The 17876-nt window shown below is 41.6% G+C and overlaps 1 protein-coding gene across 3 annotated transcripts in view; it reads left to right on the forward strand.

Annotated features, from left to right (window-relative positions):
- The first annotated feature begins 1221 nt into the window (after positions 1–1221).
- Positions 1222–17876, forward strand: part of LOC121577577 (E3 ubiquitin-protein ligase RAD18) — a 72724-nt gene continuing 56069 nt past the window's right edge. For all 3 annotated transcript variants that reach the window (XM_041891304.2, XM_041891305.2, XM_041891306.2), the window contains exons 1-6: positions 1222–1419; positions 1743–1821; positions 1940–2001; positions 2129–2199; positions 15563–15996; positions 16762–16861. In XM_041891304.2, the coding sequence (XP_041747238.1) occupies positions 1369–1419; positions 1743–1821; positions 1940–2001; positions 2129–2199; positions 15563–15996; positions 16762–16861 (797 nt within the window). In that variant the 5' untranslated portion in view covers positions 1222–1368. The remainder of the gene's footprint in view (positions 1420–1742; positions 1822–1939; positions 2002–2128; positions 2200–15562; positions 15997–16761; positions 16862–17876) is intronic.

Genomic DNA, 17876 nt, shown 5'->3' on the forward strand with positions numbered 1-17876 from the left:
GGTTAATTGTGCCTTGAATTCTAAATAAATCACAGACAGTGTCACCAGCAAAGCACCCCCACACCATAATACCTCCTCCTCCATGCTTTACGGTGGGAAATACACATGTGAAGATCATCCGTTCACCCACACCGTGTCTCACAAAGACACAATGGTTGGAACCAAAAATCTCAAATTTGGACTCATCAGACCAAAGGACACATTTCCACCGGTCTAATGTCCATTGCTCGTGTTTCTTGGCCCAAGCAAGTCTCTTCTTCTTATTGGTGTCCTTAAGTTGTGGTTTCTTTGTGGCAGTTTGACCATGAAGGCCTGATTCACACAGTCTCCTCTGAACAGTTGATGTTGAGATGAGTCTGTTACTTGAACTCTGTGAAGTATTTATTTGGGCTGCAAGTTCTGAAGCTGGTAACTCTAATGAACTTATCCTCTGCAGCAGAGGTAACTCTGGGTCTTCCATTCCTGTGGCGGTACTCATGACAGCCAGTTTCATCATAGCGCTTGATGGTTTTTGCGAGTGCACTTGAAGAAACGTTCAAAGTTCTTGAAATGTTCCGTATTGACTGACCTTCATGTCGTAAAGTAATGATGGACTTTCGTTTCTCTTTGCTTATTTGAACTGTTCTTGCCATAATATGGACTTGGTATTTTACGAAATAGTGCTATCTTCTGTATACCCCCCCACCTTGTCACAAAACAACTGATTGGCTAAAACGCATGAAGAAGGAAAGTAATTGCACAAATTAACTTTTAAGAAGGCACACCTGTTAGATGAAATGCATTCCAGGTGACTACCTCATGAAGCTGGTTGAGAGAATGCCAAGAGTGTGCAAAGCTGTCATCAAGGCAAAGGGTGGCTATTTGAAGAATCTCAAATATAAAATATATTTTGAGTTGTTTAACACTTTTTTGGTTACTACATGATTCCATATGTGTTATTTCATAGTGTTAATGTCTTAACTATTATTCTACAATGTAGAAAATAGTAAAAATAAAGAAAAACCCTTGAATGAGTAGGTGTTCTAATACTTTTGACCGGTAGTGTATATATATTTATTATTTTCTGAGTGTAGTGTTAGACGGTAGGGTATTTGTCTATTTATGTTTTTTTCACGCAAAGTATAAGGGAGTTATTCTCCAGTCTAATAGGTGGCGGTAATGCAACATGAATTTGATGCCAACCGCCGTTAAACCTAATCGAAGAAGAACATCCTCCCGGAAGTGTGCATTTGGTAGGAAAATACATCTACGCGGGATTATTCAACGAAACATAGCTAATCGTCACAGAGTTTCTTATTTCTTTCCTCACTTTGGTTTAGCTAACCAAAACTGTAAGAAACTAACTACTGCTTATCGAGAACTGTCATCATGGCCAATTTGAATGAAGCAGATTTACCACCAAATCTGACTTGCCTCAAAGTAAGTGCTGGTTCAAAACAACTCCCACACCGACAAGCTAACGCTAGTTAGCTAGCTAACTATTTTCGCAAAATAGTCTAAACCCGAGTTTAACATATGTGTCAGCCAGTTAGCTAGCTAATTTACTTGCTTTTATTGTTTTGCCTTTTTAAACATGATGCATACAGCTAGCTAGTTAGCCCAGCAGTGTGTATAACAATAATGTAAATGTGTAGCTAGATGCTTTTAACAACGCGTTACTAAAAGCAGTTTGTTAATGTGATGCTCACCATGTAGCTATCATACTAATTTAGCCTACCTGACAGTATTCTTTCTGTATGCAGAATGTTGATACCATTCTCCGATGTCCCATTTGTTTCGAATTCCTGAGTATCGCAATGATGACCAGATGCTCTCACAACTGTAAGTTACACGGATATTGTCGTCACCAAACACAAACTATCCTTACCGTTAGGAGTAGGCTATAGAAGATGACAACACTTGTCTCATAACAACTGATTATGTGCATTTCTCATTACAGTCTGCTCTTTGTGCATAAGAAAATTTCTGTCCTACAAATTGCAATGTCCAGTATGCAATTCCGTAAGTATGATGCATGGTGGCACTGAATGCACTGCTTCACGACAATAAAGCTATCTTTCAAATTGAATCTGTTTAGGTGGCTTGAACATGTCAAAATCAGACAAGCATGTCTTTTTCTCTATTTTAGGCTACAACAGAACAGGACCTAAGAAACAACCGGATACTGGATGACCTGGTCACAAACTTTAAATCTGCAAGGTACCTATTGTGTATTAAATACTTGCATGATATGCTGGTAGAAAAACAGAGAAATTGAGAAAAAATCCATAATGTATCTAGCCTATTTCTTGAAATATCTATTCAGGCAACATGTAGCTCAACTGAGCCCTGATAACTGTGCCTACCGATACCATAGATGAACTGCCAATTCATAATAGAGAAACCACAACACTTTGTATTTTGAAAAGGCCACGACGCTCAGTGTCTCAAGGTTGAAACAATGCCTGATACCATACGCCCAACTGCCAGGTTTCATTAGTTTCTTTCTCAGTAGAAAAGGACAATCTTTGCTTTAAATCTTTGTCTTTGAAAAGTGCATATTATTTTCAAAACATGTGAATTATGCACTGAGTGTACAAAACATTAAGAACACCTGCTCTTTCCAGGACATAGACTGAAAAAGTGTATTCGGAAAGTATTCAGACCCCTTGACCTTTTCCACATTTCGTTACGTTACAGCCGTATTCTAAAATTGATGAAATTGTTTTTCCCCCCTCATCAATCTACACACAATACCCCATAATGACAAAGCAAAAACAGGTTTTAGAAATTGTTGCAAATTTATATTAAAATACAATCGGAAATATCACATTTACATAAATATTCTAAATATACGTTTTGTTCCGATGTTTAGGGATGCAATTACAATTTGTCATGTTAGAAGGATTATACTGAGGATAAAGTGGAAGGAATGATAACACAGATCCCTTTCCCTCTGGAGGCTTCACCTTGCCTGCGATTTGTCAGCTCATTAATCTAAAGCCCACTGTTAATACCATTTCTCTAACACTTTGTGTAACAGTTGCATAGCGTTATGTCAATAAAATTACAACAAAAAAAAGCAAAAAGCGTGGAATACTTTACTTTGGCCTTTAGGGTAATGTATTTCCCTTCCTATATGGATGTTGTGAATGTGACCATCAGTATGCCCTTTCCTCTGGGAACTGGGTGATTCATGCCTCCTCTAAAACCATGGCTCTGCATTCCTCCCCGTTATTCACAATGGAACTGGCCTGGACTCTGTGCGTCTGAATAGTAAATCAGGCAGGCAATCAAATCAAATTGTAATGTAGGCTTAGATCATCTCCAACCCATCCTCCTCCACCTGGGCTCAACCCATGCCAAAGCACACCTCGTGGGGGAAAATTATAAATCTACAGTGTCCTCCGTCTCCTCGCTCTTCACAAGAGGGCATAGGGGTACTTAATGTGTGTGTGTTAGGGGTTGGGCAATATTAGGATAGCATCGTCTATCGACGATGATTGACAGCTGTCATTGATGGTGACGATGTGACAGACGATGGTTTAGCCTATTTGAACTTGACTGCCGCCACGCAGTAAAGAACGGAGTCTCGCAGCGCACAGCAGGGCAGCACACGTGACATTCTGAGTAATTTCCCTAATTCAGTAAATATGTTATATTCAGAACGCAAGAGAGGGATGTAGGCCAGACAGAATGGAGAATTCCACCAAAGCAGCACAAAATGGGCAGTCAGAAAACATTGTTTTTCTCTCTCTCTCTGTCAGATGCATGGGCCTTAGGCTATAGCCTAAACCTATAAAACATGTTGTTTTTTATAAAGGACACTAGCTGTTAAAAAAAAAAGACATGTGAACGAGAGGCTCGTAGAATATGAATGTCACGTGTGCTGAATGTCACGTGCGCTGTGAGACTCTGTTCTTTACTGCGCGGCGCCAGTCAAGTTCAAATAGGCTAAACCATCGTCTGTCACATCACGATGTCGTCACCATCAACGACAGCTGTCAATCATAGTCGATAGACGATGCTATCCTAATATTGCCCAACCCCTAACACACACACATTATGTACCCCTATGCCCTCTTGTGAAGAGCGAGGAGTCGGAGGACACTGTAGATTTATAATTTTCTCCCACGAAGTGCTTTGGCATGGGTTGAGCCCAGGTGGAGGAGGATGGGAATATGATTCTACGAGCCTCTCGTTCACATGTCGTTCATCATAGTTGGGTTATTGGAGCTGTCATTTGTGACTGAGACTTGTAAACATGTGCTTTAAACAATGTAGGCCTACATTTTGTTGATTGCAAGGCATACAATTATACAAATAAGATTTTCTTGATACATTTTAAACGAGGTCTAGTTGTGGCTGCTACCGGACTAGATTGTGAACGATTCTTGGCGGAATACATTGCTTGACTGCCTTGACGGTGATAAGCACAGTCGTTGGCTAACTGCAGCCCTCCAAACGATTCGGTCTCTTCTCGAGTTGTGTCCATCATAACATTCAATAATCAATGAATTGCAGTCATTCTTGCACCATGTGATCAATTATCAGTTTTAAACATGTATTTTTCTTCTCTATGCTCATGATCTATTTTCCTGCACGCATATGACACAGTTGGTGGTCGGCGCACGTCTCTGGAGCCGCTGAGCTGAAGGAGTGTGTATTAATCTTGCTGTAGGACTCCTTGTGGCCAGCAATCACAGGTCAAACGAACAACTAAAATGAACGAGTCACTCAGTAAAACGAATCATGACTCTCGAGACTCCCAAGTACTAAATCATGACTCTCATGACTCTCGAATCATGACTAATCAACTGCACATCACTACCTACGATTCCTATCATAAGCTTTAAGACAAGTTAAAGTAATGAACAGTATCTTATTTACCAAATATTCTAGCCTAAGAAGGTGTTGTCCTGAAGTTGCCGCTTTCAAAAATAACAAGAATGAAAGTCTATAGCCTAGGCTATTCTCAATCACAGCTTTATGTAGGTCCTCTGAAATCAGAGTGGAGTTAGGGAGTGACTACTAAAACCTCTGTTAGCAACCTGGGATGCGTCCTTGATGGAAGCTTGGGAGGTGTGAGCATGGCCACTAAAGTGCTAGTGAAGGTTAATGCAAGGACTAAGTTTTTGGTTAGAAAGTACAATCTGCTTGATAAGGACTCCATTAGAGTGCTAGCCACTGCCCTCATTCAATGCCATTTTGACTACGCTAGTACTTCCTGGTTTGGGGGCTTATCTATGCTTCTGAAGGGGAAGATCCAGATAGCCCAGAATAAGCTGATCAGGGTAGTATTGAAGGTGAGTCCACGTACTCGCATAGGCAGGAGCTGCTTTCAGGAACTCAACTGGCTGCCTGTTTAGCGTTTCCCAGATTAGACTGGGTTTGGTTTACAGGAGTATGTATGGTTCTGCGCACATATCTAACTGATTACTTTCCCCATGTTAGGGACGCACACAATCACAGCACCAGATCAGGTGTCACTAATGTGTGCTTATACAGTGAGGGGGAAAAAGTATTTGATCCCCTGCTGATTTTGTATGTTTGCCCACTGACAAAGAAATGATCAGTCTATAATTTTAATGGTAGGTTTATTTGAACAGTGAGAGACAGCATAACAACAAAAAAATCCAGAAAAACGCATGTCAAAAATGTTATTAATTGATTTGCATTTTAATGAGGGAAATAAGTATTTGACCCCTCTGCAAAACATGACTTAGTACTTGGTGGCAAAACCCTTGTTGGCAATCACAGAGGTCAGACGTTTCTTGTAGTTGGCCACCAGGTTTGCACACATCTCAGGAGGGATTTTGTCAAAATTTTTATAAATTGATTTCCATTTTAATGAGGGAAATAAGTATTTGACCCCCTCTCAATCAGAATGATTTCTGGCTCCCAGGTGTATTTTATACAGGTAAAGAGCTGAGATTAGGAGTACACTCTTAAAGGGAGTGCTCCTAATCTCAGCTTATTACCTGTATAAAAGACACCTGTCCACAGAAGCAATCAATCAATCAGATTCCAAACTCTCCACCATGGCCAAGACCAAAGAGCTCTCCAAGGATGTCAGGGACAAGATTGTAGACCTACACAAGGCTGGAATGGGCTACAAGACCATTGCCAAGCAGCTTGGTGAGAAGGTGACAACAGTTGGTGCGATTATTAGCAAATGGAAGAAACACAAAAGCCATGCAAGATCTCACCTCGTGGAGTTGCAATGATCATGAGAACGGTGAGGAATCAGCCCAGAACTACACGGGAGGATCTTGTCAATGATCTCAAGGCAGCTGGGACCATAGTCACCAAGAAAACAATTGGTAACACACTACGCCGTGAAGGACTGAAATCCTGCAGCGCCCGCAAGGTCCCCCTGCTCAAGAAAGCACATATATATGCCCGTCTGCAGTTTGCCAATGAACATCTGAATGATTCAGAGGAAAACTGGGTGAAAGTGTTGTGGTCAGATGAGACCAAAATGGAGCTCTTTGGCATCAACTCAACTCACTGTGTTTGGAGGAGGAGGAATGCTGCCTATGACCCCAAGAACACCATCCCCACCGTCAAACACGGAGGTGGAAACATTATGCTTTGGGGGTGTTTTTCTGCTAAGCGGACAGGACAACTTCGCCGCATCAAAGGGACGATGGACGGGGCCATGTACCGTCAAATCTTGGGTGAGAACCTCCTTCCCTCAGCCAGAGCATTGAAAATGGGTCGTGGATGGGTATTCCAGCATGACAAGACCCAAAACACACGGCCAAGGCAACAAAGGAGTGGCTCAAGAAGAAGCACATTAAGGACCTGGAGTGGCCTAGGCAGTCTCCAGACCTTATTCCCATAGACAATATGTGGAGGGAGCTGAAGGTTCGACTTGCCAAACGTCAGCCTCGAAACCTTAATGACTTGGAGAAGATCTGCAAAGAGGAGTGGGACAAAATCCCTCCTGAGATGTGTGCAAACCTGATGGCCAACTACAAGAAACGTCTGACCTCTGTGATTGCCAACAGGGGTTTTGCCACCAAGTACTAAGTCATGTTTTGCAGAGGGGTTAAATACTTATTTCCCTCATTAAAATGCAAATCAATTAATAACATTTTTGACATGTGTTTTTCTGGATGTTTTTGTTGTTATTCTGTCTCTCACTGTTCAAATAAACCTACCATTAAAATTATAGACTGATCATTTCTTTGTCAATGGGCAAACGTGCAAAATCAGCAGGGGATCAAATACTTTTTTCCCTCACTGTACAGGTTCAGGAGTAATGCTGGGAAAGGTACTTTCTTGTATGCTGGAGCTTCAGAGTGGAATGTGTTGCCTCTGCCCATAAAAAATACGTCCTCTCGGAGCAGCTTTAAAAATACAGTAAAAAAAACTTTTTGTCTTCTGTGCTCATTTGAATGTACCTTACGATATAACTGCAATGATGAGATAGATGTTCTTCTTCTTTGTTTTTATGTTTTATTATCTCGCTGTCATACTGTTTGCAACCGTGTTGGATCTTGCCTAGCCATCTTGTCTCGAGGACCACAATGGAAATAAGTCTCAGACTTTATTGTGTGTTATCCTCCATGATTTTACTCATGTGCATGTATAGCTTTTCAAGTTTTCTGTGTGCTTGTTTTTTAAAATGGTCAAATTAATAAACTAAACTAAGTGATAGAACAAACAGCATTATTTTGAGGCAAATAAAGCAATTATTATCCAGTTCTGAAGACGGTAGACAGGTTATACATCATTGGCTGATAGAAACAAACTCACTACGGTAAGAGCCCATTCCTCATCAGACTGTCACTCCTCCATCATCAAATCAAAGTTTATTGGTCATGTCCACAGATTTGCAGATGTTATCGCAGGTGCAGTGAAATGCTTGTGTTTCTAGCTCCAACAGTGCAGTTATACATAGCAAAAAAACGAAACAATACACACATAATCCAGAAAGAAAAAAAAGTTTTATAGAATTAGCCATGACTATAATACAATATATACTGTACAGTGTTCAATGACTATGTACATAGAGCAGCAGTCTCTACGGTTCAGGGCAGAGTATTGGGCGGAGGCAGGCTAGTGATGACTGTTTAACAGTCCGATGGCCTGGAGATTGAAGCTGTTTTCAGTCTCTCGGTCCCAGCTTTGATGCACCTGTACTGTCTCCGCCTTCGGGTTGAACAGGCCGTGGCTCGGATGGCTGAGGTCTTTGATCTTCTTGGCCTTCCTGCGACACCAGGTGCTGTAGATGTCCTGGAGGGCAGGCAGTGTGTAGGGAGGGGCATGACTAGGGCTATTACGGTGACCATATTACTCACCGCCACACCAGCGGTCACGAGTCATGACCACAGTCAAATTCCACATGACCGTTTAGTCACGGTAATTAGGTTTCTCCAAGCTCTGATGCTGCTGATGGTCATTAGTAGCCTACCAAACTTGCTAACTGCCTGGTACCCCGCACTCTATTGTCCCTCTAATCACTCTGACATCAATGCAAATGTGATCGAAAATATAATCAAACACTTAATGAAAGCCAATGAGCTCATGTTGCACGACATTTCTATAGGCTATGCAATTGCGTGAGAAAACAGAGTGATGGCCTCTATTAAAAAGAGGAGGATCCCATCAGCTTTCTATAGGCTAGGCCCAATATATTTATTTCTTAACTTTCCTAATATTAAGCACTTTTCTTTACAACAGGAGTATAGCCTACCTGGCTGGCAAGAAAAGGAACCACGGGAAAAGCGTCCTCCATTCGCTATTTAAATGCATAGATTAAGTGTTTTTTCCCCCTGCTCCTGTTTCGAGACAGGTGCATGATAATAGTCCATTCTAAATCAAAACAAATTTCACACATACAGTTGAAGTCGGAAGTTTACATACTCTTAGGTTGGAGTCATTAAAACTTGTTTTTCAACCACTCCACAAATTTCTTGTTAACAAACTATAGTTTTGGCAAGTCGGTTAGGACATCTACTTTGTGCATGACACAAGTAATTTTTCCAACAATTGTTTACAGACAGATTATTTCAATTATAATTAACTGTATCACAATTCCAGTGGGTCAGAAGTTTACATACACTAAGTTGACTGTGCCTTTAAACAGTTTGGAAAATTCCAGAAAATGATGTCATGGCTTTAGAAGCTTCTGATAGGCTAATTGACATAATTTGAGTTAATTGGAGGTGTACCTGTGAATGTATTTCAAGGCCTACCTTCAAACTCAGTGCCTCTTTGCTTGACATCATGGGAAAATCAAAAGAAATCAGCCAAGACCTCAGGAAAATATGTGTAGACCTCCACAAGTCTGGTTCATCCTTGGGAGCAATTTCCAAACCTGAAAGGCCGCTCAGCAAGGAAGAAGCCACTGCTCCAAAACCGCCATAAAAAAGACAGACTACGGTTTGCAACTGCACATGGGGACAAAGATCGTACTTTTTGGAGAAATGTCCTCTGGTCTGATGAAACAAAAATAGAACTGTTTGGCCATAATGACCATTGTTGTGTTTGGAGGAAAAAGGGGGTTGCTTGCAAGCCGAAGAACACCATCCCAACCGTGAAGAACGGGGGTGGCAGCATCATGCTGTGGGGGTGCTTTGCTGCAGGAGGGACTGGTGCACTTCACAAAATAGATGGCATCATGAGGAAGGAAAATTATGTGGATATATTGAAGCAACATCTCAAGACATCAGTCAGGAAGTTAAAGCTTGGTCACAAATGGGTTTTCCAAATGGACATACTTCCAAAGTTGTGGCAAAATGGCTTAAGGACAACAAAGTCAAGGTATTGGAGTGGCCATCACAAAGCCCTGACCTCAATCCTATAGAACATTTGTGGGCAGAACTGAAAAGGCATGTGCGAGCAAGTTGGCCTACAAACCTGACTCAGTTACACAGCTCTGTCAGGAGAAATGGGCCAAAATTCATCCAACTTATTGTGGGAAGCTTGTGGAAGGCTACCCAAAAATCTTTGACCCAAGTTAAACAATTTAAAGACAATGCTACCAAATACTAATTGAGTGTATGTAAACTTCTGACCCACTGGGAATGTGATGAAAGAAATAAAAGCTGAAATAAATAATTATCTCTACTATTATTCTGACATTTCACATTCTTCAAATAAAGTGGTGATCCTAACTGACCTAAGACAGGGACATTTTACTAGGATTAAATGTCAGGAATTGTGAAAAACTGAGTTTAAATGTATTTGGCTAAGGTGTATGTAAACTTCCGACTTGTATATCTTTTTCGGATGGAAAAATGATTTCAGTGTTAACTTGAACAATCTAAAGTATGTAGAAGAGGTAATAGACCTACAGTGGGGAGAACAAGTATTTGATACACTGCCGATTTTGCAGGTTTTCCTACTTACAAAGCATGTAGAGGTCTGTAATTTTTATCATAGGTACACTTCAACTGTGAGAGACGGAATCTAAAACAAAAATCTAGAAAATCACATTGTATGATTTTTAAGTAATTAATTTGCATTTTATTGCATGACATAAGTATTTGATGACCTACCAACCAGTAAGAATTCCGGCTCTCACAGACCTGTTAGTTTTTCTTTAAGAAGCCCTCCTGTTCTCCACTCATTACCTGTATTAACTGCACCTGTTTGAACTCGTTACCTGTATAAAAGACACCTGTCCACACACTCAATCAAAGACTCTAACCTATCCACAATGGCTAATACCAGAGAGCTGTGTAAGGACATCAGGGATAAAATTGTAGACCTGCACAAGGCTGGGATGGGCTACAGGACAATAGGCAAGCAGCTTGGTGAGAAGGCAACAACTGTTGGCGCAATAATTAGGGAATGGAAGAAGTTCAAGATGACGGTCAATCACCCTCAGTCTGGGGCTCCATGCAAGATCTCACCTCGTGGGGCATCAATGATCATAAGGAAGGTGAGGGATCAGCCCAGAACTACACGGCAGGACCTGGCCAATGACCTGAAGAGAGCTGGGACCACAGTCTCAAAGAAAACCATTAGTAACACACTACGCCGTCATGGATTAAAATCCTGCAGCGCACGCAAGGTCCCCCTGCTCAAGCCAGCGCATGTCCAGGCCCGTCTGAAGTTTGCCAATGACCATCTGGATGATCCAGAGGAGGAATGGGAGAAGGTCATGTGGTCTGATGAGACAAACATAGAGCTTTTTGGTCTAAACTCCACTCGCTGTGTTTGGAGGAAGAAGAAGGATGAGTACAACCTCAAGAACACCATCCCAACCGTGAAGCATGGAGGTGGAAACATCATTCTTTGGGGATGCTTTTCTGCAAAGGAGACATGACGACTGCACCGTATTGAGGGGAGGATGGATGGGGCCATGTATCGCGAGATCTTGGCCAACAACCTCCTTCCCTCAGTAAGAGCATTGAAGATGGGTCGTGGCTGGGTCTTCCAGCATGACAACGACCCGAAACACACAGCCAGGGCAACTAAGGAGTGGCTCCGTAAGAAGCATCTCAAGGTCCTGGAGTGCCTAGCCAGTCTCCAGACCTGAACCCAATAGAAAATCTTTGGAGGGAGCTGAAAGTCCGTATTGCCCAGCGACAGCCCCGAAACCTGAAGGATCTGGAGAAGGTCTGTATGGAGGAGTGGGCCAAAATCCCTGCTGCAGTGTGTGCAAACCTGGTCAAGACCTGCTAAATCGGCAGTGTATCAAATACTTGTTCTCCCCACTGTATATATTATAATCACTAGGCTAACACCAAAATAAAAGCTAGACAGTCCGGGAGAATTGAAAACAATTTAATTAAAACAATTAATTTAGTAGTATTGATTTTGTTATTATGTTTGAGCACAATATCACAGCATTAGCCATGGCAAAATGCATAGAATTGAAGGAAATTAGCTTTAAAAACTGCAACGTTTTCTCTCACCTCCATGGCAAAATGTCTGGAATTGCAGAACATTTGCTAAAAATTGCATACACCGCCAAGATGGGGGCCTCTTAAATTTTCTCTAAACTTCAGACCTGCTGACCCGGCCCATTGCCCTGCCCCCTGCCACGCCCACCACCTAAGCCCATTTTCTTATCCAGAGAAGAACCTGTGATTTTAAATATTTTAATGTGCAACCTAACCCAGTGATTGTCATTGTTTTTTTTGTTCAGTAGAGATGAATTTGCCTGCATCTTTACTGTATGTGCACAAAAATCATAGGATCATTTATTCGGGGCTAATTCACCACCTGAGTAAATGGAAACTCTAAACACATATGCGAGATCGCTAACTCTAAGTATAATATCCACTGCTAGTAACATGTATTAATCTAACAGTAAATGTAATGGCCCAAAAGACGTTGCAGTTGTAGCATACCGCCCAATGAGGCCTATGCTATCACAATGGCCAATGCAAATTATCATTTTGCGCGCTCCCTATCTCAAATCCACATCAAATATCTTGGTTGTAAAATCGTTTCTATTTAGCACAAAATTGAGAGTTGAAAAATAAAAATTATACAGTGCATTCGAAAAAGTATTCAGACCCCTTTGGCTTTTTCCACATTTTGTTACGTTACAGCCTTATTCTAACATGGATTAAATTGTTTTTTCCCCTCATCAATCTACACACAATACCCCATAATGACAAAGCAAAAACAGGTTTGTAAATTTTTTGCAAATGTATTACAACTAAATAACGAAAATATCACATTTACATAAGTATTCAGACCCTTTACTCAGTACTTTGTTGAAGCACCTTTGGCAGCAATTACAGCCTCGCATCTTCTTGGGTAGGACGTTACAAGCTTGGCACACCTGTATTTGGGGAGTTTATCCCATTCTTCTCTGCAGATCCTTTCAAGCTCTGTCAGGTTGGATGGGGAGCGTCGCTACTTTCCGAATGCACTGTACATATAGAAAGCTGAGAACACCCTCTCTTCAACTGTGACAACATGATAGCTGTGTTTTGCCAGCAATTGGATTTTAAAATGTTATACAATCAGAATACCTTTTTTCTCCCGGAAGAAGAGTGTGGCTTGCTAGACACAGCAGCAGGCCCCAACAAAACATGTATCCTACAGGGGCAGGCAGACACTTTCATGAGGATAATGTTCTTTACTGTTTTACCAAATCATGGTTTTAGCCTCTTAAAAAATGTGACGTTTTGAGTGAAGTGACCATGTAGAATGTGCCTCTCGCATCGATGCGACCAATTAGAAATGTAACTCAAAGGGTCACAAAATGCGACTAAATGGTTGCAGTCTGGAGCCCTGCTATGCTTTCAACAACATTATTTCGTCATGATTCGTCCAGTTGTAGCATTCGATTTCGCTCTATAGCCCAACGGTCGTTTATTTTTGGGGGGGGAGGTTGGCAGATAGGGGTTGACACTATCGTATATCACAATGTTTTATACGTACATAATCACGATAGGACAAAGGTTGACATCGCCCAACTCTACTGTGTGTGTGCGTTTCACTGTGCTAATAACGCCGATAACTCATTGGCTCTCTCCTCTAATTACAGACACATTCATTTAGAGTCTATGAACAGTATTTAGGCAGAAAGGGAAGAGATTATTTAATGTTCAATTAACTTCACTATTCTCTACTTTGGCAGATTATCTTTCAACCTCTGCCTCTTTCAACCTTTTGAAAAGTGTAGCTAATGGTTTTTCAAAGTATTACGATGTTCCTATTGGGTGCTGTATTAAATATAGTGGACGAAAGTTCTAGGATGTAACTCTGATTAGAAGGCGGTAGGCAGTCATTGAATGGTCTCTATGCTCATTACCTGTGATGTGGCATGCTGTTTTATCGACTCTCATAACCCCAGAATTGGCATTTTGATGAACTAGCTTTCAATGAGGTTAGGTAGAGCAGGCAATGTTGTGCTCTTTGTATGGAGAGGCATTTCTACTATTGAATAGGGATGGGACTTTGCCAATTCTGACTTTGATCTGATATCTACCAAGTAATGTTGGGCTCAGTATCACTGAAATTGATATGGTAACCAATACTTTTTACACAACAATACTGCTACTGCTTTGGTTTTAAAGGGGTACATAATAAAACTAACATAATTAGAAAAAAAGCTTTGCATTTGTGTGTCAATACTTAGCCTTATTGTCAGCCTCTATTAAACTATTGCATTAGCCTAGGCCTAAATATTGGAATTATTTCATGAAATGTAAGATACCATCCATTACAATAACACATTAGCACAGTTAGCAAGCAGTTATTTAACCACCATGACACAATCATGTCTAAAGGATGTAAACACCTTGACCTTCTTTGGTACCTTAAAGGCTCTGTTTCAACACTTCCCTACTTCTATTTATTCAGTCTTTGGTTTGATATGTTTGGTCTGTGCATGGTCTGTACGGCCAGTCTACTGCTGCTTATTGTTTATGTATGCTTTCCCCTGCTTCTGAAATGGGAACAGACAGACGTATCGTTCAATAAGGCTCTACTTTGTTTTGCACAGTAGTCTCTGGAGTGAAGCCATCTGTTCCTCAAAGCACAAGATGCCCTCCTGATACCCTGGCAGTTTTACCTAATGGTGGTACTGGTGCCACTAGATGTTTGTTTTTTTTACCGTGAGAGCATTTGAAGGAGCGAGCCCCCCCCACCTCTTCATTTAGTGCATTTCATTTAGACTGGATGTACATAATACTACATGTGTCTGGCTTTGTCAAAAAGGTCAAATAGGGGGTGCTTATATTTGTCCTGTTTCACACATGTACACGTGTGTAACCTGTACAGTGTGTATTGAAATGGAAATTCGTTTTTTGCATATCCCACTCCACCTGAGACACCCTCGGAGAGTGGGGTCACGACATGGGATCAGCCATTATTGACTGCGACCTGGGAGCAATTAGGGTTAAGTGCCTTGCTCAAGGCCAGATTGAAAGATTTTTTTACCTAGTTGGCTCTGGGATTTGAACTAGTTACTGGCCCAAGGCTCTAACCCTATTGTATTTAACTAAGGTGTACGGTACTGTGAGCAGTCCTAGTGGGGGATTTATGGCTTTTCCTGCACCACATAGTGTGTGCTGTGAGGGTGCTGGCTGCCCTGTGTGCAGGAGTGTGCTGTGACCTGCTCTAATGCTCAGAGCGAAGACAAATAAAAGGGTTTCAATATGGAAAGCAGAGCATTGCACACCTCATTGATTCCACTTTATGGCCCAGTAATGGCTCTGCAGCTACCAGGCACCAGCTGTATTTGTTTGCTCTCCACATTTCCAAGATTGTGGCCAACTGGCCCACTCTTTCTCGCTCGCAGGAAAGTGCAAGATAATTGGACATGTGCAGTTTCTGTCAAGGGGCTCACATTACTGTCAGCAGCATTCATTGGCAGATAACCCTCTCCTCTTTCCAATGGGCCCCAAAACCTCTCCTCAAGAAATCCTGCACCTCAATAGATGCAACTGTTTTTTAAAAATGTTTGTTTCAGTGTGTGTGTGTGTGTGTGTGTGTGTGTGTGTGTGTGTAATTTTTGGTTGTACATATTTGTGTGAAATTGTGAATTAATTTTATCAGACTACTTGGAGCTGGAGGATTTGTCAGCTCTGTCCTCTTGTTTCTCTGCTGTGACTGATTGACTGTATTTATTCACACTAAAGCTCTGATGTTCTTATCCCAGACAGCAGTTGTCAAAAGCTAATTTCGACTCGCCTCCAATATCCCCGAAGACCCCGGCCTTGTCTGTCAAGTGTAAAACACCCAGACAGACCAGGGGCACCAAGAAGGAGGCCTCAATCCTCAGTCACTTTTTCCGAAAGGGGCCCACCACCTCCACAACGTCTCTCACTACAGAGGCCCCGCCAGCACAGCAGCCTATTCCCTGCAGAAATAGACTGTCTGGCACTCAAACTGTGAAGGAGAGCCCTCGTCATACACAGACTGTGAAAGTAGACCCTGATCATCAGGTCTCTGTGAAGGAGGAGCCCATTGAGGACATACCGGCCAAGGTGCTGGTGTCTGTGAAGATGGAGAAGATTGACATCTCCGTGACAGGGCTGGCGCCCCTGGCTGATTCACAGTCCTCATCACAGAACCTGAAGCCTCTAGTTAAAGGTGAGGCCTGCCTGCTGACTGACTGTCTCCAGGAATTCTTCAGTGTGTGTGGTGTGTGGAGACACTAATTATATTTTCCACTGGAACATTTTGAATTTGAGAGACTTGGCTTCCAAAACATACAGTATTTCTAATGCATACAGTATGGGCCTATGCTTAAAATGGAAATGCCCTCCATAGGGAAAGCAATGTTGGTTGTACTGTTTTTCATATTACTAGTTGCATAGAATATTCTTGTCCTTTAAAGACATGCTCCGGACCTTTGGCGACTACTAAGTATTTCTTAAACCTCCCAGTTTGAGCTGGATGTGTAGTTCATACATGCATAATTTATGAGCAGAATTACTGTCTAACCTCAATTAGCCACAGTGACTGTTTTTCTGGAAGCTGTGCTGCACCATTTTTCTTACATTTTCCCCCATGTGGGACAGCCCCCTAGCAATTCGAGTTCTAGCCAATGAGCTTCAGCCCCTCACCATTTGAGTGACAGCTAGCAAGATACACACACACAGCAGAGCGAGAGAGCAATGACATGGTGCACATATCTGCACGTATGTGATGTAGTAACCAATTTTCGGGGACCACTTTTGGGTCGTGAGCACTACCTTCAGAACTACTGGCTAAAAAGCATACAAAAATACTGGATAATCCCTTAAAAATTATGGATGATTTCAATGCTACATGGAACTGTGGCCATTTCACAATGTGTCTCTCCTTTTCTATATGTGTGTTTGTCTATAAATCCTGTCTGTGTGTGTTTTGCAGTGGAGTGTCCTGTGTGTTCTGTGGGCATCCCTGAACAGTTCATCAACAAGCACCTGGACAGCTGTCTGACCCAGGGGGAAAAGAAGGAGAGCCTTAGGAGGTACCAGTGGACACACATCTCACAGGGGTTCAAGAGAGAGTTCACTTTTTTGAGGTTTCTACTTATTTTCGGCTTCCCTGAAACAACAACACTAATGACGTCCGAAGTAAGCTGAAACTTCAAAAAAGGGTCCCTTTAAATAATTCTCATAACATTTTATATTAACCTTGATGTAAAGCTAGCACTAGGCCAGGTATATGACTTATGTTTTGATATATTTTGACGTGTCTCTGTGTTGTATATTATGTTTAGATTTATGTTTGGGGAGATGTAATATCCCTTCCTCTGCTGAAATTACTGTCTACTCTACCTTCAAATTTGCAGTCAACCTGGAAATGGTTCTTTCTGCAAAAATCTAATGCAAAGTTCCACAGTATGATTAATGTAGGCCTGAGCCATTTTATTCTCCATCAGAAACAGGCGGAGTGTACATGACAGCACGGAACCCTTGATTCGTGACCTTGATGTCAAAGTGATGGATTACACAAGTTTCTATACTCATCCACACATTTGACCTGCCACACAGCTCTGAATAGGAGCTGGTGATGAGTTTTCAATGCTACTGTACAGGCATTGCGTCTTGGTGATGAAAAGATGCCATGTGGGCAGAGCCTTGTCCTGTCCTGAATCTTCCTCATGGACTTTCTATCTGAAAAGCAGATATTTGAAAGTCTACTCTACATAATGCTTAGTAGGAGAGGGGAACAACAACAACAGAACTGAAACAGAATTACTTGGAAAGCCCAGTTAAAACCTCAATAGATGTATTAGCCTTACAGGGTGGTCAGTGCAGGGGTGGAAAACCCCAATTGTCAAACTTGAGTAAAAGTGAAAGTCACCCAGTAAAATCCTACTTGAGTAAAAGTCTAAAAGTATTTGGTTTTATCAAAGTATCAAAAGTAAATGTAATTGCAAAAATATACATAAGTACCAAAAGTAAAACTAAATTATAACTAATTTCACATTCCTTATATTATGCCAACCTGACAGCACAATGTTATTTTTTTCTTTTATT

This window comes from Coregonus clupeaformis, chromosome 12, assembly GCF_020615455.1.
Source record: "Coregonus clupeaformis isolate EN_2021a chromosome 12, ASM2061545v1, whole genome shotgun sequence".
NCBI lineage: Eukaryota > Metazoa > Chordata > Actinopteri > Salmoniformes > Salmonidae > Coregonus > Coregonus clupeaformis.